Source organism: Thunnus thynnus, chromosome 2, assembly GCF_963924715.1.
Source record: "Thunnus thynnus chromosome 2, fThuThy2.1, whole genome shotgun sequence".
NCBI lineage: Eukaryota > Metazoa > Chordata > Actinopteri > Scombriformes > Scombridae > Thunnus > Thunnus thynnus.
Window position 1 is genome coordinate 30,771,111 of NC_089518.1, and position 25,451 is coordinate 30,796,561.

Below are 25,451 nucleotides of genomic sequence, written 5' to 3' on the forward strand. Positions count from 1 at the left end.
TTCAAACATACCGTTCAAATCACCTCACATCTTCAACAAGTAACTTTTGTTTAACCAAATTACCTTTGCCACCCACACATCACCTTTATTGTAACTACATTGTCTGATGTTGTAATCTGTTTTACTGTCCTTTCTTAATGTATGTATGTTCTGACACATCCACCACAGACAACTGTCTTGTCATATGTTTTTATATCTTTTGTTGTGCATTAATAACAATAAATAAATAAATAAATAAAGATATTAAGATACTTAGACTTGTCAAATCTGGACTAGATTAACAAGGGGACTCCAGAGACTCATTAAAACACTTCAAATATCAACTAAATTGCCCTGTTTTCTGTTTTCCCAAATAGAATAAAGGTTTCACAAATCTGAAAACTAACCAGTCTCTGGTATATGCTTTATTTTTGATTCTGTATATTATCATTTGAATTGAAAAGTAATGCAACAGGTGTAAAAAGATGTTGTTACAATACAAATTAAGAGCTTTTTGGTTTCAGTGAGGCAGCCATCAAATGGGTTCAGTCCTGTCTTACAAGTAGATATCAAAAAGTGGATGTTAATGGCACACTTCATAACTTGTTGGGTCCCTCAGGGGAGTGTCCTTGGTTCATTATTGTTTTTATTATAGATTCATAATTTGAAATCTGCCTGTTCATGTGATCTCTTTATTTATGAGAACGGTGCTGCTCTAGTAACATCTCATAAAGATAATATCTCAGTAGAAATATGTTGAGTGAGTGGGTGGTGTATATTGCTGTTTGGCTCCCTGATAATAAACTTTCTCTTCATTTAGGGAAAACTCTGCTAAGACAATATCCAGAACATTCAGCTCAGGCAGGTCAGACTCCAGAGACTCCTTAACACAATTTCAGATTTGTGAAACCTTTATTCAGTTTGTGAAGACATAAAACAGGGTGATTTAACTGGTATTTGAAACTGTGTTTTAACAAGTCTCTGAAGTCTCCTTGTTAATCTAGTCCAGCTTTGCCTGGTCAAAAAACAAAACAAAACAAAACAGTGAAATGGCCCTTTTTCTATCTTAATAAGTAAAATAAGTAAAATAAGTGAGTATAAATGAGTTCACAAATCTGAAAGAGGGTTTAAACAGCGTTAAGGCTTTTGCTACGATATCTAACACTTTTCCACAGTGTAAGTGGTGCAAAAACGGAAAATCGGCCGCTAAATATCATTATTTATGTTGCCCTTAACTTTCCCCTCATCTTTTCCCTTAACCCCGAATCAGAAGCGAACTTCAGTGTCGTCTATTCGAAAATATTGTAGTTCTATATGCTAACTAAAGATTTCCACCTGTTCACAAAAACGAAAAAATGTGAAACTAACAGTTCTGGGCCATGTTACCCCAAATGTGGCTTATTTTAATATAGTTAAACTCAGCGTCGTGGTTAACATCGGAGAACGTCGAGGATCTTGAAGCGACCCTTGCACTCGACTGAAAAAATGCCGCCTTTGAGGCACTAAAAGTGTCGTAAATTTGATGTAGACACAAAATTGACTTAAAATAATGAGACGTAGAAATCCTACATTTACAATGCGGGGTGTAAAATTTAGAGCTGGTGAGCACTAAAGTCATTTCTAACAACTGATGGTAAAGATGTCAACTTTTTAGCCAGCAAATAACAATATACTTTAGATTCGTACCTAATGTTTGATCTGATCTCAACACTGTTAGCCAAATTAACCTAATATCAATTAATTTCAGAGATAAAACAACAATTCTGTATTTTTCTAGCGATGTGTCTTTTCTTATTAACCTGCTGAACTCAGACTATCACTGTTCAAGACATGATTTAAGACAGCCGAACTGCTATGAATGTTACAAGGGGGAAGGTACGTGAAGGCAACACCAGTTTACGTTGTGTGCACACTTCGTGACTTTTCCCCTGTAAACAGGATTTCTGGAGTGAGCAGTGTTGTCTCCAGGCTCACATTATTTACTTCGGAATAACTATAGTTAATAGCCAGTTAGCTGGCTATGTATTTTCGTCAGATTATACGGACACAGTTGGTCGGGACCAGAACGGCTCACCTCAACCTTTTGCACCGTGTTTGTCGAGCCGAGGTAGTTTCTCTAAAAATAAACCGTGTTCTTTTCATTCTCGTATTTATTTTATTCTCGTTAAGTGCCGCAGAACATTTTCACGACTGTCCTACCAGCCCCGGTGGGGGCTGCGGGACACCTGCGGTTTCCCACCACCAAGAGGTTTGGTCATTAGCTGTCTGGAATAATGTTTGTATGCTAGCAGCAGTTTTATTAGCTCAGACAGTTAAAGGTCAGGTTCACAATTTTTCAAGTCTGTCTTAAATCAACATTCAGATGCCCAAATGAACACTGAAACATGTTTTGCGTGCTGTAATCATTCCTCCTGTTCATACTGACTATTAGAAGACCTCTTCATAATGTACTGACAGTGTAAGTGATGGGGGACAAAGTTCACAGTGTGTCCACGCAGTCATTTTGTGCGAAAAGTGCATTTAAAAGTTTATCTGAAGCTTATATGAGGCTTCAGCAGTCTGAGTTAGTCATATCAAGTGGATATCTGCCACGTTTACAGTCTTAAGCATCAAATTCCCTGTTTGTGTTTCCTCGGACAGTGTTTCCCTGTTGAGCTGCAGTGGAAGTATAGTAACAAAAAGAGGAACTTTGGCAATAAAAAGACTGTAATGTTGAAAGATATCTACTTGATTTGACTCATTTGGACGGCTGCAGCTTTATATTAGCTTCAGATAAACTTTTGAATACATTTTTGCACAGACTGTGGATTTTGTCCCCCATCACTTACATTGAAAATGCATTATGAAGAGATCTTCTAATGGCCGGTATGAACAGGAGAAATGACTGATTATCCTCAGTACTCCTCCTGCGCAAAAATATATTTAAAAGTTTATCTGAAGCTTATATGAAGCTTCAGTCTTTTTAGTGCCAAAGTCCCTCGTTTTGTTACTATACTTCCACTGCAGCTCAACAGGAAAACACTATCAGCAGAAACACAAAGAGTGAATTTGATGCTAAAAAGACTGTAAATGTGTTAGACATCCACGTGATATGACTAACTCAGACTGCTGAAGCCTCATATAAGCTTCAGATAAAAATTGTGAACCTATCCTTTAAGCCATTTGTTAAACCAAAAACGCCAATTAGCTTCTCAATTGTGATTATTTGATGCTTTTCTTTATAGTATGTGGAAGTTGATAGAATATCTGTAAATGAAAGAGAACAGTCTAGACCTGCTCTATGTGAAAAGTGCCCTGAGATAACTTCTGTTGTGATTTGGCAATTATATAAATAAAATCGACTTGAATATTAGGAGTATTTAGGTTTTCTAGCTTTGACTGGGGAAAAACCTCTTTCAGTGTTCATACGGGCACCTGACTGTTGTTTTAAGACAGACCTGAAATATTATGAACTTATGCTTTCCACTATTTTCCTCTGTGTCATGTGTTCAGAGACCACTGTGCACCAAAAGTGATGAGGTTCGACTGGCAGAGGAGGCCAGTAAGAAGTATGGCTCCCCATCTCCAACCATCTTCTCCAAAGTGATCGACAAAAGCATCCCTGCAGATATCATTTACGAAGATGAGAAGGTAAACATGTCTTCAAAACATGTTGACGTTATCTCAGTTGGCCTGTTCCACGTGGAGTCTGTAAGATAATCTTGTTGAGATGAAGATAAAAGGATTTAAAGTAAGCAAGTTTAAAGTTGTGCAACTCATCAGTTTATAAATGTTGTTTGTGTGTGTTTTTATCAGTGTTTGGCTTTCAGGGATATCAGTCCACAGGCCCCTGTTCATTTTCTCGTCATTCCAAGGATCCCAATTCCCAGAATAAGTGAGGCCAAAGATGATGAAGCAGAGGTTAGTTGGCCCATCCGTTTTTGATCCCCGCTGATCCTGTTCAGGGGTTGTGGGGGAGACCAGAGCCGTACATTTTCAGGCGCACATACACTCTATGGCCTAAAGTATGTGGGCTAACAAACAGTACACCTATACGTGATTGTTGAACATCTCATTTCACAGCTATAGACAGTAATATGCAGCTATAACAGCCTCAACTTGCATTTCTTTGCACTGTGAAAACAAACTGTAGCACCCAGTGATCAAACACAAACGCTGAGAGGTTGCTCACCTGATAGCATCTTAGGAATTTAAAATTAATCCAACTGCTGCTGATGTTGCTCGTTTTCTTCTGAGAGGAGCTGATAGTATGGGAGCGGATATAAATGAATATATTGCATACATTGTGGCAGTGGTGGAAAGTATCTAAATACATTTACTCAAATACTGTACGTAAAGGACTAGTTTGCAGAGTTTAGTAGCATCTAGCGGAACGGACTTGCCAGAAATGGAATATAATATTCATAAGTACGTTTTAATTAGTGTATAATCACCTGAAAATAAGAATCATGTTTTTGTTACCTTAGAATGAGCCCTGTATATCTAGCGGGAGCGGGTCCTCTTCCATGGAGGCCGCCATGTTGCACCACCATGTTTCTACAGTAGCCCAAAATGGACAAACCAAACACTTGCTCCACAAAGGGCCTTTTGCATTTTTCGCGAGTTTCCCAGCCACCGTAAGCATCTCCTACATGCTTGGACGGGGAGGGGTGGTCATTTGGTTGCAATCTGCAACCTCACCACTAGATGCCACTAAATCCTACACACTGCACCTCCGTGTAGTATTTTTCATGCAGGACTTTTACTTGTAATGGAGTATTTTTAGGTACTTAGTACTTCTAGTAAAGGACTTACTTAAAGTACTTAACGGATCTGAGTACTTCTTCCATCACTGTATTTTGGAACATCCAAAGCAAAAGCAGTACGCCACATATATGTGTGTATGTTGTTTTAATCATGTCCACAATCCTAAATCTATTATTAAAGTGTCCTAACAAAGCTTGGAAATTTTATATATGTAGCACATTTCATTTCAGGTAAATTAAACGTGCTTCATGTAAAAATGTGTACAACAAAAGGAAGATAATAAGGGTTCAGATCTAATCTGGATCCTCCTGGTCCGACTATGCTCTAATCTTTATCTCTGAAAATCTTTCATCTCTAAATCACCAGTGCAATTCTCACTAAATAATGTGTAATTAAGTAATATGCACATGTGTCTTCAGCTCTTTGCTTTTTCAACTTTCAGCTCTTGGGACATTTGCTGGTTGTCGCCAAAAATGTTGCAAAGCAGGAATCTCTAAATGAAGGATACAGAGTTGGTAAGTCACGTAATCACCACATCAAATGATATATCTTAAAATATCAGCTTGTTATTTACTCGTGCGTTAATATCCGGGTGTGTTTCTGTCATCTGCAGTGATCAACGATGGGAAGCACGGTGCTCAGTCTGTTTACCACCTTCACATCCACGTCCTGGGAGGGAGACAGATGAAATGGCCACCAGGATAATGATTTTATATATATGTATGTGTATCTCTCTTATTTCCATGTGTATTCCCATGACCATGATATGATACATGATGGGTATAATTTACCTGTACTCTCAGTCTAATGTGTTGGTTTTTTTTTGCATCAAAAATCCACTTTGCCAGCTAAATATGAATTGTAAATATGTTGATCTTATAAAACTGAAAAACAAGCTGATTATGTTTGATATGACTGCAAATAAAGACGCTATTTCTTTACACAGAAAGCTGAAAAGTCAACACGATTCATTTATTCTGACATTGCCGCTCATCTGCAGAAAATAGTTATTTTTGAGCAGATACAAAATACAGTGTGAAATTTAAAAATCAGGGAATATCAGGAAATATAGATAGATAGATTTTACAACCAAAAAAATACAAGATTGCAGTCACCACTCTTGACATACAGTAAAATTGCTGAAGATAAAAACAATAAAGCCATTGTGATCCTCTAAAGGGGAATTAATTGGCAGATGTTCAAGTCAAGCAAGATGGGTTAAGACACAAAGACCAAGTTAAACAAACAAGCAAAACATAAATTCATTCACTTCAGCAGTGTATAAAAATGCAGTTTTGCACATGGAACTCTAAAAGGAATAATATTAGTTTATCTACATCTTATTGCATAATTATGATAATCCTTAAATAATCAAAATCTTTATACTTTACAGGCTTGTAAGTGAGACCAAACTTAATTGGAAAATTCTGCTTCCCACTCTTAAGAAAACTGAGATTTTGAATACGTGCTTACATGTGTTTGGGGAGGGAGTTTGGATGTGACCTTAATGTGCTTATTTTTAGTAGCCTGCAGCTTGTTGTACCAGGAGGTGGCAACATAATCAAGTCAACATTGAACTTATGACCCAGTTAAGAGTTGTTAATGTTATCTAGCAGGGCTGATTTCCTGGCCAAGAATTTAGTTTTTTCACAAATTTTGCACAGTGCTTCCAGTGTCATGTCCTCCTCTGAGAGCTGATTATGTAACATACAACCTAAATAATCAATAGTAGTTTTTTTTTACTGCTTTTACTATCTGACATGCCTGAGTTGAAAGTTCTGGATATTATCTTAGCTGAGTTTGCCGTCAATGAAGAGGAAGTTTATGATCCGAGAGCCAAACAAGCAATACTTTCCACCTACGCGCTCAACGTATTTTATCTTTATGATATGTTACCAAAGGAGAATTGTCCACATAAAGACAAGAGACTGCATGAACAGGCAGATTTCTAGTCATTGATGTATAATAAAGAGAATAATGTAATAATTAATGAATATGCATTAATGATTTTGCATTAATTCAAGTGAAATTAATGCAAATATTTTTACATTCTTAAGATATACCCTTTATTGTACACTTAGGAAAATTAATAGATAAAAAATGTTGCATTTCTGTATTTGATTATTCAATTGAAATTCTGTATTTTCTACTGAAACGTGAAAAAAATATTTTACAAACAAGTGACTGTGGTTCTGATTTAAAATAATACAAAAAGTCTGGCATACAATGATGAAATATGTATTATCTACTGCACATTTTATACTCTCTTGGGTGTAAACTAGTTTCCTACTACACTGCTGGCAGTGTGATAAATCCCCGTCACTAATCATTCACAACCTCCACAGAAGGCATGTGCCCAGATATTAACAGCGGGGCTCAGACTTCAGACAGATGTGGTGTGACCGGGTGGTATGATTCAGTGACCTTGGTGCCCGTGAATAAGGTTACTGCGTGTCATATGAGACCGAGCTTGAACTTTCCCCCATATTTACTTTAAAAGCAACGTTCACCTCCTTAAACCCGGCTATCAGACAGACGCAGCTGTGAGATATACGGAGCTCAGAGAGAACAAAGCCTGTATTAGTGACACATGAAGAGATAAGAGAGTTTTATTTTCTGGAAAACTTTTTATGATGCAATCTCTCAGGGTAAATGCAAGTAAAAATCATTGTCCCTTACTGATTTACCTTATTTAGTTTATACCAAGCACAAATAAATATATATACATTGAGTTTAAGATAATTGAGACTCTGCAAAAGGCGTCTCCAACACAAAATCAGAACAATATCCTTAATTTTTTGTGTATTCAGCGTCTATTCCCGACGTCTGACAGTCTTTTCTTGATTTGTCAATCTTGTAGAAATAGTGGTGAGTTGCAAAAGTTTTTGTTCAACTGTTGAATAACTCTTTTTATGGGTCAAAGTCTCATCTCTCATCATAATCCTAAGAGGACTTATCTATTTTTATCACTATTTCTCTGACGGGCCTTGTCATATATGTGATAGTGACTGACTTCATTAAACAGTTTCCAGATAATAAAACTCAAAAACAACCTTCATCAACTCAAGCTTTTGTCACATTAAAATCTTTACTCACTGTTTCTGTTACCCATGCCAACAGTTGTCAGCTGGTATAATTAAACAAAGCAGGTTTCTCCAGACTGTTTGTACGTTAGGTGTCAGGTCCCCGTCACCTTGAGGGAGCTGTAACCTTTGGTCAAGTTTGTTGGTGGATCTTTAACTGGTCAACACGGCCGTAGCAGTAGCAGGTGTTCACAGGATTGCGCAAGTCCCCATAGTCCCTGGACGAGGCGTGAGTGGAGGGGAGTTTGGTATGCCCTCATGCAAGTCTCCTATAGGCTGATATTTTTCCCCCAGGGGGCAACAGTCTTGCACCTGCGCGTGTGGCAAAGGTTCCTCCCGGTACGTCCCGCGGCAGACGGCTCCTGTCAAGTTGATGCCATTCAGCTCTGTCCCTGAGGAAGGTAGGCTGTCATTTATAAACTGTTTTTATGTCATGTATTTGTATGTGTGAAGTGATTTATTTAAGGCGTCAGCTCAGTTTTGATCTGCTGACTTTCGTTTGTCATGACTTGCTGCAGGGACTGCATGTCCTATATGAGGATTTCCATAGAAACAAGACATAGAAAATCTTTGTTTATTGATATATTTTAGCCCCCTTTCTCCCCTCTTTCTCAGTCTGTTTTTACTTGCAGAACATGAATGAATTTCACAGTTTTAATGGAAGATTAAAGGCTGAGAAAGCTGCACCATCATTCACACTGTAGAAGTCTTTGAAACGCTGACAGATGCGATCTGAAGGGAATGTATGGTAAATATGTTTGAGATACACACATGACTCAGAGGGGACAGATGAAACCTCCATTGGATTTCAGCAGCCCTGTCAACTTTTGTTTAGTCAACAGAGACAGATTCATTCTTCAAACCTCCTCCAGTGAAAACTAACATGAAGTATGACTTGTCTCTTCAAAATGGATCTTTTCTTTATATAATTATCTGTAACTACTGTAAACTGGAATTTCAGTTTTTTCCTACGTGACTTTACGTCTGTTTTGATCTACACACCTTATTTTTAAAGGTCTCCACTCTGGGTAACGTAGAAATCTAAATTCATGTCATTAATGAAACTGAAATCTACTTTTTTTTAAAGGACAGTAAAGGACACTTTTAATTGATATTTGCATAATCATGAGCAAAGACTTTGCCTTTGCTACTTCATATTGCCACACTGTAGTTTTGTAAGTTGTATGAACTTTGGTCCAGAGGAATCTTGACCAAAGTTATCTTAAAAACCAGAGGTCAGACTGAGTGTCTGCTGGGTTGACAGATCTTAATCTAATGTGATTTATGTATATATATACGTATATAACATCAGTTAAGATGTTGCTAACTTGAATTTTTATCTCTGCTGATATGATTAATTATGCTTGTTGGTGTACTTTCTTGACGGTACAAAGAGTAAGGACAAGATAAGTATTTAAAATGTTTCTGTTGTTGCAAAATATACACACTAGATGGCATTATTTCACTGTCTACAGCGCAGGCACAGAATGAATAAGTTCAGAAGCCATGTTCCTGTTTTCTTGACAATATTTACATTTTATTTTATACCTGAATTGTTGATCAGTCACTTGTATTAAACTCATGATGAGTGAGATGCAACATAGTCTTTTCCCAACTGTGAATATTTGGGTTAAGGGTGCTCAAAATTTGAGGTGAAGAGAGTGACTAGTTCACACAGATGTCCCAACACTTCCTGGCACATGAATCTTAAGTTTCGACATGTAGACCACTGGTGTACGTGATTACTAGTAATGACGGTCATTGGCTCTGACCTGTTGCAATGACTTTGGTGAATTACAGTTTCATATAAATGAGCAGAGCGGTGCTGTTTCATCATAGTTGTAGATAATCTTATCTGCATGAAGGGTCCTCAGTGGAGGACGTCCAGCGTGTTTTGATGATCGCTTTACTTCACGTCCACTGAAGATATTTTTCTCTGTTATTGCAGCAAATTCAACATGAGTGACCAAGAAGATTCTGTTTTGAGCAATGGAGTCGCAGTCATGGAAGGTGACACTAAGAGGTATGAGAAATGTTACATGTGTTAAAGTGGAAAGTAAAACCCTTTTCCAGGTGATTTGATCCAAGGACTCTTTGATTTTTATATCCAAAAAAAATGACATTTATACTTTAGGGGATATCAGCTCTCATTCATGCTTTCTCAATGGCTTTCACAGCATCGCCACCCAAAAGTCACAGATTCTGTCAGACTCCACAAACATCAAGAACGAGACACACTCCACTCTCATCATGAGCGGAGAGGACACAACTGCAGAGTTAGAGAAAGCCGAGGACAGAGTGACTCAGAACGGGGCCGTAGTTGATTCACATTCACAGGAGACAGCGTTAGAGAACCAGGAGACTCATCCTCCCAGCAACACTGAGACACCTGCTAAAACTCCCAGATCTCCAGGGCCAGAGGGAGATACTGAAGGACTTAAACCAGGTAAGAGTCTGAGAGGAGAGGAACTAATTTGATCTACAAATGTTGTAATGTCGTAACATAAATCTAAGAAAACAAAGCCAAACAAATTTTTCTGTACTTCTTAGGGATAGTCATAGCTCTTTAGGCTTCTAGAAACTTTTTGTGTCATACAATCTGAGAAAGCAGCATCACTATTTGGTTGAACATGTAATGAAGAAACATAAAAAAGTCATTAGGTCTTTACAAGATATGTATGCTGTGTATTAAATTACAGGCAGAAAACAAAACAAAAAGAAAAGTTATAAAGCTCCTTGTGACAAAAAGACATCACATGAAAACTGCAGAAAAATAGACAGACAGCAAGGTTTTAAAATAGACTTAAAGAGAATATTTGAAGGACTGAACTGATTAAGCATCTGAAGCTTCTCTGGCAGGTTTTTCCACAGTTTCAAGTGTCTTTTTAACGCGACAGAGTAGAAACGAAGATCTAACGGTTCTTGCTCACTGGCAGCAAGTTCAAAGGTCATCTTGATTGCATCTACACAATACTGTGCAACTTAACATAGAACTAGTGAGAAAGCAGTGTAGTGTGTTATCTGTTTGATGCTGCACAGCCCCTGCTGCAGCATTCTGGATAAGTTGCAGGTGTGATATAGACATAAAATACAAGGAATTACAGCAATTTAAGACAGAAAAATGAATACAAGAACGACCATTTCCAAATTAGCTACAGTTTCTTGCTCATTGCACAAACTTTTTTTATCCTGTACATTTGAAGATTAAATTGGAATCAGAGAAAATCCGTCTTTCTCAGTTGCAGGTTTGGTGTTTGATGCTAAATTCAGTAGTTTAGTACAGATTTTACCTAAAGAGTCAGATGGACCAAAGATCATTATTTTTACATGTCATCTCTATGTGACCTGCAGTTTTTGATGTCAGAGAGGCGTTCAAACTGTCACATTTTTGGATCACTGGAATTAAAATGGAAATATTTCTATGTGTCAGGCAAACAACACGTGCTTGTGGACAATATAACCCAGATAAAAGGACTGCTGGTTATACTGGGTTATACTGGTTAGAAGGAGGATGGATAACACAGAGAGAGAGAGTGTTCTCTTAGAAAAATGAGATCTGAACCAGTTTAATGGTGGGTCTGAAGAGCCTTGTGGGCATTTTAGAGGCATTAAAGAGGCTTTTTTTTGTTGAGTAAAAATCACGAGTTACTGTATCGAATGATGCACCAGAATCTAAACAAAAAAAAAGTTGTTTGCACTAATTTGTGCATCATCTGATAGAAATGACCTTTATTGAAAACAGATGCAGTTCTGAGAAGCTGTTTAAAACCAGACTGAAGTGTTACCAATTTATTATTTAAAATGCAAAAATCCCCAAAGCCTTAGTTCAGGGACAATAGTTTTCTCTTAATGGGTGAACACAAATTCCCATGACGTAAAGCGATATAGAGGACAGTTACAACAATACTTTAGAAAATGTGAGGAGAGAAGAAAAAAGAAACAGGCAACTTAAAAAGTATTGAGTATAGTGAGTGGGTTTTATGAGTCCATGTCGACTTGCATGAAGTGTTTAAGTTTACAGTGTTGTATATATCCTGTAAGTTATATAGCACTTCACTGTGAAGAAGAAAGGGCACCTGAGGTCAAAGAGCTTTAAGAATAGATAAAATAAAAAGATTAATTAAAATAAAACTACATTCAGTAAAAAAAAAGAAAACAACATGAGGAAATTTTAAATGCAGATGTGTGTATTTTTGGAAAACAAATGAATCATAATTCTGTTATTTTATGCTCTCAACTAATAACTACTTGGTATGCAGTCCATATGACTACCTCTGTCTAAACCTGATTGGTAGCAATCAACGTTCCACACCTTCCTGTTTTGTCTCAGGTAACAGCCTTTCCGCATTCACTGCCCAACCTGCAAATCATGTTGCAGTGTAACACCCCCACGGAGGCAGTCTGGAGATGTCTGCAGTCCTCTCACACATTTCATTCTTCCACTCAAAGGCGAGCTTGCTGCGTGTTGTTTGTGGTGGGAGTCTTCTGAGTTTAACTTGACATTAATGGCTGGTAAATGCCCTTGTTGTCCCAAAGCAGAGGAGCCCAAGGGAATTCCCCTGTCGACGGCAAGCGTGGCAACGACTCTGGCACCGGCTGACCAGCTATGGTGCACCGGCAGAGACAAGGCAGTCAGGCTGAGGATGGAGGGCTCAGGACCGGCGTCGGAGACTCCCATCACAATCCATCAGATGTTCTTGGAGACGGTGGAGAGCAACGGGGATCACCCAGCCTTGGCTTCCAAAATAGACGGCCAGTGGGTCACGCTGACCTGGAGGCAATACTATGAACAGTGCCGAGTGGCTGCCAAAAGTTTCCTCAAGGTTTGTTTTGCACATGAACTTGTCCTGCATTTATATTTATTTACACTGACTGTGTGCTATAGTGTAATCAAATGGTATTTGGATAGTGACACATGTTTTATGTTGTGTTGGCTCTGTATTACAGTTCATTGGATTTTGAATGAAACATTAACCAATGAGATGAAGATGCTGACTTTAATTTAAGGATGTTCACATCCACTCCGCATCAACAATTTAGGAACTGAGGCTGTTTTTTTTTATACATACTGTAGTTTCTTTTTCAGGAACAGAAACTAGGAAAGGAAAGGCAAATGAATTTCTGTAGTACAATTCATACACAGAGGAAGTCTCAAAGTGCGTGTAAACTTTTAAAGGAACTCACTGGAAAAGTTACTTTAAGGTCATCATGTTTAATAATACGATCCAAAGACACTTTTACTGCATCCAGCTTTCCCTTCTTGCTTGCTTTGGGGGCTGGTTTTCAGTGATACATGTAAAGAATAGTGACAGGATTCACACTGTTGAATCGAGGCTTTTTAAATTATAGCGCCTGGTGCACGTCGCCAGAATCAACAGTCCCACTGCATAAAAAGATTTCCTGCACACTGACAAAAAAGTACAAGAGGCTCCTAAGATGGGAAAAGAAATTATTTATTTCATGTGCAAAAAGTGACACAGTGAAGACCACATAAATAGGTTATCTTGGGTCATTATTGTTAGTTTGGAGTCTTGGGGTTTTTTTTTTTGCATCTTTTTTTGTCAGTCTCTCCATGATTGTTTTATGAAAGGAGACTTCAGTGATACACGACTGAAACCAGGTGACCGACTTGTGCCAGTGACGCACATTCCAACTACAAGCAAAATACCTGTCAACGATTGTCCACCTGTGTTGCCCCGATGGCATTGTGGTTCAACAGGTTCTACATTGTTAAGCTAATATGGATGAAAACAACGTCAAACACCCTTAAAGCTTAACGTCTGTTACTTTCAAATCCAATATGTTGAAATAGAGCCAAAACAATGAAAAATGTCACTGTCCTAATACTGTACGACTGCCTAAATGAGCATTGATTCATCAGGTGACATGAACTATATTCCAGGAATTAAAGGGTACACAAAACCTATAATTCCTTGCACTTTGTTTGAAAACAGCACAGTATAGTAGAACTTACTCCATCTCCTACTGTAATCTCCTCGGTGTGAGAATAGGCTACTGAAAACTAACACTTGGGTGTGTAGAATTCACAGCTTATGTTACGTCTCCCGTTTCATGTCCATGTTCGTATCACATGAAGTGGAGTAGCTTTAGAAACGTGATGTAGGTCAAAAGTAACGGAGGGACTGTGTTGCTATGTCATTAAAGATACATCTTTTTTTTTTTGTTGTTGTTGTTTTTTTCAGTTGGGGCTGGAGCGTTACCGTGGTGTAGGTATTCTGGGATTCAACTCTCCTGAGTGGTTCATCGCAGACGTTGGCTGCATCTTGGCTGGGTAAGATCACGTTTAGGGAACAGAAACTGATGTAAATGAGAGTGCTTACATAGACTTGATAGCCCCCTTTTGTCCTTAGGATGCCCCCTCACAGTTTCACCTCACACTTTACTGTATCTTAGTTTGTATCTACACACCAGTTTGGGCTGTACCAGTTAAACCGGCAGTGCAGAACTCTTACATGTTAATGAAGGTCCATTACATTCAAGCCCTCGTCAAACGAGTTCACAACAATACTGATTAATCCTATCACCGCCAGATAAATCTCTCCGTATTTCACAGCATACAGAGTTTTTAAATCTCATGTTTAGACTCTCCAAATGTTATAAGACTGAATGGAGTCATTTCCCGGGGGTTCTGTGAGGCTGAAAAAACAATTTATCCAACGTTTTACAGCTGCAACAGTAGGTAACGGCCAGTGGTGTAACTACTGGCCATTGGGCACACTGGGACACATTCCAGTGGGCTGATGGGCCGTCAAAACATATTCGAATTTACCAGCCCTCTCTGTGTCAGACAATCACAGCCGAGCACCCCCCTTTACTCTCACTACCAGAGGGGGGAGACAAAAGTCCCCCACTCCAGCTTTAAAAAAAAACTAATACGGGTATCAGATTTCCTCACAGTTTATGGATTTAGAAAAGCATATTGTCAATATTTAACATCCAGCTGTTGTCCTCAGATAAATGAATGACATTCAACCTACAGATTACATACAGTAGTTATTCAACTTAACTTCACAAAAGTGATTCATACACGAAAATGTAAATATTGTATGATAATGATTTATTTTAGGGCTGCAACTAACTTTATTATTTTTATTATTGATTCATCTTCCAATTATTTTCTCAATTTTATCGTTTTGTCGATAAAATGTAATTTCTTAGATCTCATGGTGACGTTTTCAAACGTATTGCTTTGTCTGATCAACAGTCCAAAATCTAGATATTCTGTTCACTACACAGAAAAACTTAAAATCTTCACATTTAAGAGGATGCAACCAGCAGATTTTTGGCATTTTTCTTAAAAAATGACTAAAATGAAACAATTAATTTTCTGTAGATCGATTAATCGACTAGACGTTGCAGCTCTAGATCACTTTGTGAATGGGTGAACCTGGCATGTCGTGTAAAGTGCTTTGAGTGGTCGTAAGACTAGAAAGGCACTATATAAATGTAGTCCACTTACCAATGTGTGATTTGTGCTACAGGGGCCTGGCGACCGGCATTTACACGACCAACTCACCTGAAGCTTGCCAGTATGTGGCTGCCAGCAGTGAGGCCAACGTCCTGGTTGTGGAGAACCAGAAACAGCTTGAAAAAATCCTGCAGGTAAGGAGCTTTTTTTTTTTTTTTTTTTGTCTTTTACAGCTCTACCAGCCCTTACTTAACTGTAACTGCCAGTGGTTGCAGCTTGCATAAAACAAATCAATCCTTTAAATGTTTGTTTGTTTAAATTGTTTGTCCCAACAGGTTAAAGATCAACTACCTCTTCTGAAGGCCATTGTCCAATATAAAGGCGAGCTGAAGCAGAAGGCGCCATTCCTGTACACGGTATGTTCACATGACAAACATATTGATTGAGCAGATAACAAGATCATCCTAAAACATCTGATACTGTGCTAGAGACGGAATAAAGTGGTATACTGTATGGGATGACAACGACTGCACCATTGAGCTTCTGAAATACATGAAACAGCAACATCAGGTTTACTAAGACTAAAAATAAAAACAGCAGCAGATCAAAGCCACAAATAGAAACACTTCTACCATCCTGTACATAGAAATCAATAACTTTATTGATGTAATGTCTGTGTTTCTGTAGTGGGCAGAGTTCATGAAGTTGGGAGAAGACGTGCCTGATGAACAGCTGAATGCCGTCATTGACAGTCTTCGTGCAAACGAGTGCTGCACCCTCATCTATACCTCAGGGACCACTGGCAACCCAAAAGGTGTCATGTTGAGCCATGACAACGTGAGTAACTAGTGCGAGTTAAGATAGTGTCAATTTATTTCATTTTAATTGTACTGACATGACTGGACTCCAATGAATTGTTATTGATCCCATTATTTAAAGACCTTTATAAGGTGAAGGTGATCTGGAATAAAGTAAAATAGTAAAATAAAAAACAGTTACACGTGCAGAAACAGCAGATAACTCAAGAATCACTATCGGCTTCATTAGCCAAGAACATTTACACACAAAAATGTTCAAGAAGATGTACATGGACATAACAAGCCAAAACAAGGACAACAAAGCCAAACAAAGATAATTAAACATAAACATATGACTATTATATACAAGCAAGTAGGTGAAAAAATAGATACGTACATATAGAAACAACAAGTGGACAAGTAACAGTAGTGCAAAGGTGTGTAAGAGAGCAAGGAGTGCTTCGTTATTAAAGTGATACATTACTTTATATACATGTAGCAGGTGGTTATGTACAGTATATGCAGCCTGCTTAAATATATTTTTAACAGCAATGGATGATATGTTATTGCACATTTTGTATTTTAAACTAATATAAATGTTTATGATTCGTTGTGTGTTGTACTGTTTAAACAATGAAAGTGACATAACAGTAATGGTAATGAAGTGCATCATGTACAGTTTTAAAAGAGGCAGAATAAAGTAAAAATTATCGCAAAATCAATAAGAACATGAAAACAGAGTTGAGTAAAAGGGAATTTGTGTGTTTTTTTTTTTTTTTAAAAATCGATTGATTTAGAGATTCTAAAAAAGCTCCACAGACTCTGTAACACGATCACTGCATATGCAGTGTTTATGTATGTTGCAGAGAAGTGGAGCAGGTCTCCTGATAGAGCTTTTGGGAACTCCAGACCGTGATTATAACATCACATCTCAGTGAATCAGGCAAACCTAACATTACAAAACTCTCTGACATCTTCTCCTAATGTGCAGCTGACGTGGACGGCCCGTGCAGCAGGTAACATGGTGAATCTGAACTACGCTGAAGAGACATTGATCAGTTACCTGCCACTCAGCCACGTGGCAGCACAGGTCAACGACATGTGGATCTGTATGAGGTTTGCCGGGACCGCCTACTTTGCAGAGCCAGATGCCCTCAAGGTGAGGATGCTTCATGCTGTGTGGACACGCAATTATCAATAAAAATGTCTTGTTTTGACCTATAATCCTCTTTATTTTTCCCAGGGTTCCTTAGGAACAACAATGAAAGAGGTGTGTCCAACTTCCTTCCTGGGAGTTCCTCGTGTGTGGGAGAAGATGCAGGAGAAAATGAAAGCTATGGGTGCCAAGGCGTCCCCATTGAGGAAGAAAGTGGCAGACTGGGCCAAGTCCATAGGACTGCAGTACAACTACAGTGTCATGAACGGGTGAGACAGGAGCAAACGACCTTAAAATTTTAAGGCAGTATTTAAGACATATTATCTTGACTGATTCACCAGACTTGAATGTGCTGCTCATCAACGATTTTAATCAAAGATCTTATCAACAATGGCACCAGCACTTCATTTTAAAGTAAACATTTAAATATTTTCATTCCATGATAATTTAGGTCAGGAGATAGAGCGGGTCGTCCACTAATCGGAAGATCAGTGGTTCGATTCCCCGCTTCTTCTGTCTGCATGTCAAAGCATTCTCGAGCAAGATACTGGACCCCAAATTGCTCCCGAAGGCTGTGCCATCAGTGTGTGAATGTGTGAATATTGACGTGTAGTGTAAAGCGCTTTGAGTGGTTGGTAGACTAGAAAGGCACTGTTACCATCAGATTATATATGGCAAATGTAAATTACAATGTAAAAAAATGATTGATTTTATAAGCAAATGTCTTGATTACTCCCAGCTAATAAAAACATGCAGTATCAGAAAGCTGGTGTCAGTTTTGAAAAAATGTTAATGGTCAAGTTAACTAATCCTGCCTCAGAATTAAAACCTCCTGCTGTATTTTTACTTTAATTTACTTTTTTGGGTTACAGGGAGAATCAGGTACCTTGGGGTTTCATGCTGTCAAACAATCTGGTCTTCAAGAGGGTGCGTGCTGCGCTGGGCTTCGACAACTGCAAGACTTTCTTCACAGGCGCCGCCCCCATCACCAAAGAAACTCTGGAGTACTTCATGAGCCTGAACCTCCCTTTGCTGGAGCTGTACGGCATGAGTGAAAGCACGGGCCCTCACACCATCTCCGTAAACAACGATTACCACATCACAAGGTCAGCGTCTCTTACTCACCTGTTTTGTTCATACGGATGTGAGAGTATTCAACGTCTTTTTGTAATTTTCTCTCCGTTGTTGGATGAAAACTTTATTTAAAAGATACACTTGACAAGATTGTTATAGATTCTGTCCTAAATGAGAAAGTGGGATCCAATCTCTACCGATGAGACATTATTAAGGTGCATTCAAGTGAATTTTTCTTCCTTTCGTTTGTGCAACATTGAGACATTTGAAACAGCAATTAAGCATATTTTTTTACCATTAACATATATTTGAATATTCACTTCCTTTGGTATCCAGCAGCTTTTTTAACGAAACACACGATAGTGCCACTTAGTGCCAAAACTGGAAATTTCACTGCCCACAAGAAGCGACGAATTAAACTGTAGTGCATGATAAAAAAAAAAGGTCTCCTGAACAACAACAAATGTGCACTTTCTCCTTTTACATCTTTTATCAGTTTAGTAGTGGATCTTTGTTTTGAATAATCACAGATCAGGCAGGTTTGTATATTTGTACACAAGCATAGTTGGTGTAGTTTACAGAGTTAATTTAATATGATTTCCAGGGTCTGAACTTAAGAGTTGTAGAAATGTCGGTCTGTCTTTTGGTGGTCACCACTTTAGTCAGATTATCATGTCATTTTAAAGAGATATTAATGATCCCTGCAGGATGAATCCTAATAGCTTTTTTTTTTTGCATTATTGAACAATAAATTTACAAACAAGAAGTCAAGTCAACCAAGGTATTAAGACCTGGTTATTAAGAGTAGTGAGAGAAAACAAAAGTCAAACATAAAATAAAAATGTTAAATAATAAGAAAATGAATTAAAATATATAAATTGTAAATAACACAACATAAATAATAGTAACAGTAAATAAAATAAAAAAGATATAAATTGACATAAATCGGTCTTCAATTTAAATTAAAAGTTACATTCAGGGTCTATTTATTTGTACAGATTTTTCACATTTCAACAGTTCTTTTGCAGATTTTAAATTCATACACTTCAGGGATTTACACACAGAGAATCCTCATAACTTCAGTGATCCTCCGACTTTTCCTCATCATGAGTTTAAATTTCAATTTATGACCAAATTCCTACAAAACTAATCACATCGACCTCAGCTGTACTTTGTGTTTAATGATAATTAGCAAGTGTTAACATGCTTACGTGCTATATTAAAATGGTGAACACGGTAAACATTATTCCTGCAGGACATCATTTTACATTTTGTCATTTGGCAGACACTTTTATTCAAACACGCAAGGCGAGACAAACAAGTTTTAGAGGACGGCGACTTAAAAGAGCCGGGAAGACAGAAGCAGTGAGTAAGAGAGCGAGACAGAAGTTTGTTTTTAAAATTAAAGTAAGAAATTATTGGAAGTAGACAAGTTCATAAGAAATACCATTAACAACAAGAAAGTAGTACAACAAAGTGCTAAAATGTTAAAGGTCAGCATATTAATGTTATTGTGAGCCTGTTGCTGACATTAGCATTTAGCTCAAATCAGCTAGCCTGTAGACTCTTGTTAAATCATTGCTGCCGCTAGTAGTCAAGTCAAATTTATTCATAGAGCACATTTAAAAACAACAGTTGACCAAGGTACTTTGCAGAAAAATGTAAATACAGTTAAATAATTAAAACATAATAGACAAAGTTAACAATTTTATCATGCTATCAAAAATTAAGGGGACTTAAAGGCGATTCTATAAAGGTGGATCTTTAGCTGGGATTTAAAAGTGCAATGTGTAGAATTTAGTGGCATCTAGTGGAACGGACTTAGCAGAAAGTGAACATAATATTCATAAGTATGTTTTAATTAGCGTATAATCTCATGGAAATAAGACTCATTGTGTTTTCATTACCTTAGAATGAGCCCTTTATATCTACATAGGGAACGAGTCCTCTTCTACAGAGCTCGCCATGTTGCACCGCCATGTTTCTACAGTAGCCCAGAAGGGACAAACCAAATTCTGGCTTTAGAGAGGACCTTTCGTGAGATTCACAGCCACCGTAGGTTCTCCTACATGACTGGAAGGGGAGGGTGAGGGATAGTCTGGGAGCAGTGATGGAAAAAGCTTGGTCACCTTTTTATTTTGAGCGGGAACGTGGAACTCAGAGAAGTAACTGGGCCTTAAAACAAATCAAATAATCTTAAAATTAATTCTATATTTCACTGGTAACCAGTGGAGGGAGGCCAGTACAGGAGTGATGTGGTCTCTTTTAACCACCAACATGCAACATCAGATCGTATCATGTTACTGACTTATGGTTTTTCTGCCCAGCTGTGGAAAGGTGATGCCAGGCTGCAAGATAAAGCTGGAGAATCCAGATGAGGACGGGAACGGAGAGATCTGTTTCTGGGGTCGGAACGTCTTTATGGGCTACCTGGACATGCCCGACAAAACCGAAGAGGCTCTCGATCAGGAAGGCTGGCTGCACTCGGGAGACCTGGGAAGACACGACCAGCACGACTTCCTGTACATCACAGGAAGGATCAAAGGTAAAAAACCTCGTATGGTTTATATAACAGCACCGCAGGAAACATTTGGGACATTTCTCCTTGTGCTGGCCTTCAGTGTTTGGGTCTGGGATCTGGGACATGCCAGCATGACTGAGTGGTTGGCAGCCGTCCCTAGCAATGAGAGTAGCTGCTGTCACACTCCAGAGAGGCTGACACAAACACCATCGTGGTATTTTGGCTGGTTCAACTGGTTCAACCGCATGACGTTGTTGTGGAAACACTGTAATGGTTTTAACCTACATAACCCTACTGAAGTATGGACTATATTTAACCTCTTTGAAGCTAGCACACACCGAGCTTTTATTTGACTTTGATTTAATTATAGGAACAGGAACAAGAGTACAAAACAGAGAGAGCATTTCCCTTTTTATAGATGTGTGCTGTAGCTCTCACTCTGTGATAAGAACACTGCAGATTTATTTACACTAAACAGACATGTGCATAATTTGCAAACAGTTAAGTGCGAACAGTAAGAAAATGGCACCTGCAAGTACACTTCATTCTGAAAATTACAGCAATTTAAAAAAAAAAAATTAAATGCTGACATACATATTGTTTCCAACAGTGGTGAAATCTAACTAAATACGTCATTTAAGTACAATTTTGAGGTACTTAACTTTAATTTACTCAGGGCGATGAGTATTCAGTTCACCTCACTGCTAGATGCCAACAAATTCGGCACACTGGCCCTTTAAATTGTTAAAATTAGCTCCAACTTGACAGCAATAAATGCTGCTTACACATAAATGCATCAACAAAAGTAGTAAAATAATGTATATAAGATAAATATAACACTTTGCATAACAAGTACTTTTACTTTTGATATTTTAAGTGCATTTTACCGTAATACTTAAGACTTTTTACTTTTAATGGAGTATTTTGTACTATTTTATCGCTACTTTTACTTTAGTAAAGTATCTCAATAATTCTTCCGTCACTGGTCTCCAGTTTGCTACTGTACACAACAAAACTCATGTTCCAAAGTTTTTCTGTTTTCTGCTCATCTTACAGGACTTTTTTACATTATTTTGAGTCTTTTTTTGTCTTTTTTAGATCAGTTTAGTTATATTTGGCTTTAGGAGTTTGGAGTGATGATGATGATGTAATGTATTGTCAAAAACTGTCTTGTGCTCAGAGATCATCATTACCGCCGGCGGAGAGAACATCCCTCCTGTTCCCATCGAGGACGCAGTTAAGGCGGAGACAGCCATCATCAGCAACGCCATGCTGATCGGAGACAAACTCAAGTTCCTCTCCATGATGCTCACTCTCAAAGTAAACCACGCCTCCATTTCTGCAGACAATCACAGCTCCTAAATAAATAAAACAAACACAAGAATAACCACTCTCTCTCTCTCTCTCTCTCCGACAGTGTGTTGTGGACGACAACGGTGACCCCACAGACGAGCTGAGCCCCGAGGCTTTGGACTTCTGCCGGCAGCATGGTGTCACAACAACCAAGGTGTCAGAAATTTTAGCCAATAAGGAGCCAGCGATCTACAAAGCCATTCAGGAGGGCGTGGAGCGCGTCAACGCCAGAGCGACGTCTAACGCCCAGAGGGTCCAAAAGTGGGTCATACTGGAGCGAGACTTCTCTGTCGGTGGAGGAGAGCTGGGTGAGATTATCTTGTTTTACTTCCTTTTGCTTTTGAAACTGCACCACTGTATTTAGGGAAGCTACTGCAGTAATGTTTTACCTTACTGCAAAGTTTAATCAGCTTTCAATCAAGATCATGTTATAATCAGACATGTCTTGTGTCTGCGCTGCGTGCCCGACAACATCTCAACAACATTTTTTAAAAGCTGCTTTACACAACAGGTCAAATGTCGTTATCGCCACACTGTCTTCAGTTTGAGATTTACATCAAATCCTCTTTTTGTCTGTGCAGGACCCACCATGAAACTGAGGAGGCCTATTGTTGTGAAGATGTACCAGGAGACAATCAATGAAATGTATGCAGTGGCTGCAGAGAAAGAGTAGACTGTACTGCGCAAAGTTGAGACGATATTTAAGAAAGGCAGTCATGAGAAACTTGGGACATATTTATGAACATTGTACTGTGCCCGGATGTGTTCAGAAATGTGTAAACCTCTATTTGATGTTGACTTTTCACCTGAATGTTGTTAATTTAGCCGGTCTGTCAGGCAGGAAGTCTTGAGTATGATTGTGTTGTATTTAAGGGAATTAGAGGTTTGTGCTGCTTTGTTTTAATATGTCACATTTTCCTCCATTTGTTGTTTGTTTCCAAAATCAATATTTAAGCCTTTTAAATGTACATACGGTTTCACTTTGCACTTTTTTGTAAATAAACCATCCAATCATAGCCAAATCTTGCCTTTTATGGCATATACAGGTGAGTTGTACAGTACCATGGCAACGCTGTAGTATCATATTATATAAGAGCCAGCTGTCCGCCAGATGTTGGTCAGGTTTGGCTGTGCCTGGTATTTTTGAATCACACTGGATGGTGTCATCAATAAAGTCATATGTATTTTATGTTTGAGGCAACACAATTTTGCAGCGTTAAGCTTCATCCAGCATGTTTCCAGTCGTCATGTTGTGTTTGTAAGAGAATCAACATCTGGCAAAGCTGCTGTAACTTAAAATAAACTGGAAGAGATGTTTAAAATAAGTAAATGTATTCAGAAATTTAGTAAGAATATTAGTCTGAATTCACTGAATCATGAGCAAATTGTAAAACGTGCATTTGCATTTTTAGTCAGTGCTTCTCCGTGTACAGTTTGAGAAACACTGAAATGTTTGTTTTGTGATGGATGTTCCATCAAAATTGTCAATAAGAAAATTGAGTGATTTATGAAGAAAATGTCTAAACCTGATTCTGCTTTTTAGCATCATTTTAAGAAATAAAATGCAGTTTGAGGTACAAAACAACAAAATGTGTGAATTTGAGTTTTTTAATAATGACTTCACGCTTTCTACAGGAGGGATTTGAACTTCTGTTATGTATGTGTAAGTGCTACAGTGTCTACATGTCTTATATATATATATATATATATATACATCTATACTTTAAGTAAATTAGTCTTAAAACAAGTTCCCTTAGGCTTCAGTTTAACCCTTTAATTATTGACGACCTCATTAACCAATGAGGTCAGTTCGACGAGGGTCACTTTAGAAAATGGGAAACCAAAGGGACTGTTCGTAATTATATGTAACAGACACCTTAAAGCAAACATGGGGCAGACATGTAAATTCCATCAAACTGTTATCTACAGCGTCTCAGTCACAGAAAAGTCTTGATTTATACCATATTTGATCTAAATTTCTGACTTGTAGAAAAAGGACACACTGAAAGTTCATATCAAACACAAGTTGAATCATCTTGTTTATCTGGAAGCCAAAGATCTTGAGTTGTGTTACAGGTACCGGGTTTGGCACCGAGGCCGCCCCCAACTGTAGGTAGACCGATACTGTTGGGGCATTTTCTTTGCAAAATCCTGAGATGCTTCATGGTTACATATAATTATTCACATGAATTGAACAATACAATCAATAGAAGATTGGTAGATTATCAAAACTGGATTACCAACTGGGCAAATGATGACGATGATGATGATGATGATGAATACATTTTAAAGGACCAGTGTGTAGGATTTAGTAGGATCTAGCACTAAATACCCCTCCCCTCACCCTCCACTTCCAAGCATGTAGGAGAACCTACAGTGGCAGCAAAATTCGTGAAAAACGTGAAAGGTCCTCTCTAGAGCCAGTGTTCGGTTTGTCCGCTCCGGGCTACTGTAGAAACATGGCGGTGCATCATGGCGGGCTCCGTGGAAGAGGACCTGCTCCCTGTGTAGATATACAGGGCTCATTCTAAGGTAACGAAAAGACAACGATTCTTATTTTCAGGTGATTAAACACTAATTAAAACATACCTGTGAATATTATATTCCATTTCTGCCAAGTCCGTTCTGTTAGATGACACTAAATTCTACACACTGCACCTTTAAAGTAACTTTGCATATTTAACTGCCTGTAAGCCGTGGTTTATTTTATTTAAAATACACACACACATGAAAGTGTAAGTGTCGTTAACTATATAATTAAATATTTTATATATTTTATATTTTGAATTCAGTTTTCAGTATGAAAATGAAGCTGAATGTACAGTAAACAGTCTACAGTCTATACTTCATGTTACTGGGTGGAAGCTGGTTTAAGAAAGTAAACTCACTCTTAAGATCATATTAAAACTAAAAGCAATATATGATGCAGGAAGAGGAAGAGGAGGACGCTGACGACACAATTAATTTTTTGTGTGTTGGTATAGTTTTGCTTTCTAATTTTAACATCAGCATCACTCATTTTACATCAAATGTCACTTTAAGAACATCAGTGAAACACGTTTAGACTTAAAAATGTACAAAAACAACGAGAACTTAAATAAAATGTGTAGTTTATGGTTCTTCCTCCTCCTTCTTTAGACTCGGTAGGAGTCATTCATCAATCTAGAGTCATTTCTGAAAGCATTTTAACTCACTTCTTAAGATTAAGACGGTTCATAAAATGGATTTTAGGATTATCTTAGTCTTAAAATGCCCAGATTTATTTCATATTATTTGGGTCCACATAATTTGATTAAATGGTTTATTATTTAAA

At 38.0% G+C, this 25,451-nt stretch overlaps 2 protein-coding genes across 5 annotated transcripts; both read left to right on the forward strand.

Annotated features, from left to right (window-relative positions):
- Window positions 1–1,842: 1,842 nt before the first annotated feature.
- hint2 (histidine triad nucleotide binding protein 2) lies at window positions 1,843–5,674 on the forward strand. 2 transcript variants are annotated; one of them, XM_067615744.1, is made up of 5 exons: window positions 1,843–2,227; window positions 3,472–3,609; window positions 3,775–3,879; window positions 5,168–5,240; window positions 5,339–5,674. In XM_067615744.1, exons 1-5 carry the CDS (start codon window positions 2,000–2,002, stop codon window positions 5,428–5,430), a joined length of 636 nt encoding a protein of 211 aa, XP_067471845.1. In that variant the 5' UTR covers window positions 1,843–1,999; the 3' UTR covers window positions 5,431–5,674. The 2 variants fall into 2 exon arrangements, with proteins under 2 accessions (XP_067471845.1, XP_067471853.1); XM_067615752.1 differs by having other exon boundaries at window positions 1,850–2,086.
- Window positions 5,675–8,072: 2,398 nt separating this feature from the next.
- Window positions 8,073–23,507, forward strand: LOC137200957 (long-chain-fatty-acid--CoA ligase ACSBG2-like). Of its 3 annotated transcripts, none has more exons than XM_067615732.1 (15): window positions 8,073–8,209; window positions 9,757–9,831; window positions 9,986–10,254; window positions 12,345–12,631; window positions 14,012–14,100; window positions 15,311–15,431; window positions 15,573–15,653; window positions 15,925–16,074; window positions 17,026–17,193; window positions 17,278–17,459; window positions 18,063–18,296; window positions 20,592–20,809; window positions 21,966–22,105; window positions 22,203–22,446; window positions 22,720–23,507. In XM_067615732.1, exons 2-15 carry the CDS (start codon window positions 9,767–9,769, stop codon window positions 22,809–22,811), a joined length of 2,340 nt encoding a protein of 779 aa, XP_067471833.1. In that variant the 5' UTR covers window positions 8,073–8,209; window positions 9,757–9,766; the 3' UTR covers window positions 22,812–23,507. The 3 variants fall into 3 exon arrangements, with proteins under 3 accessions (XP_067471833.1, XP_067471826.1, XP_067471816.1); XM_067615725.1 differs by lacking the exon at window positions 8,073–8,209 and adding an exon at window positions 8,396–8,556 and having other exon boundaries at window positions 12,348–12,631; XM_067615715.1 differs by lacking the exon at window positions 8,073–8,209 and adding an exon at window positions 8,397–8,556.
- The last annotated feature ends 1,944 nt before the right edge of the window (window positions 23,508–25,451 follow it).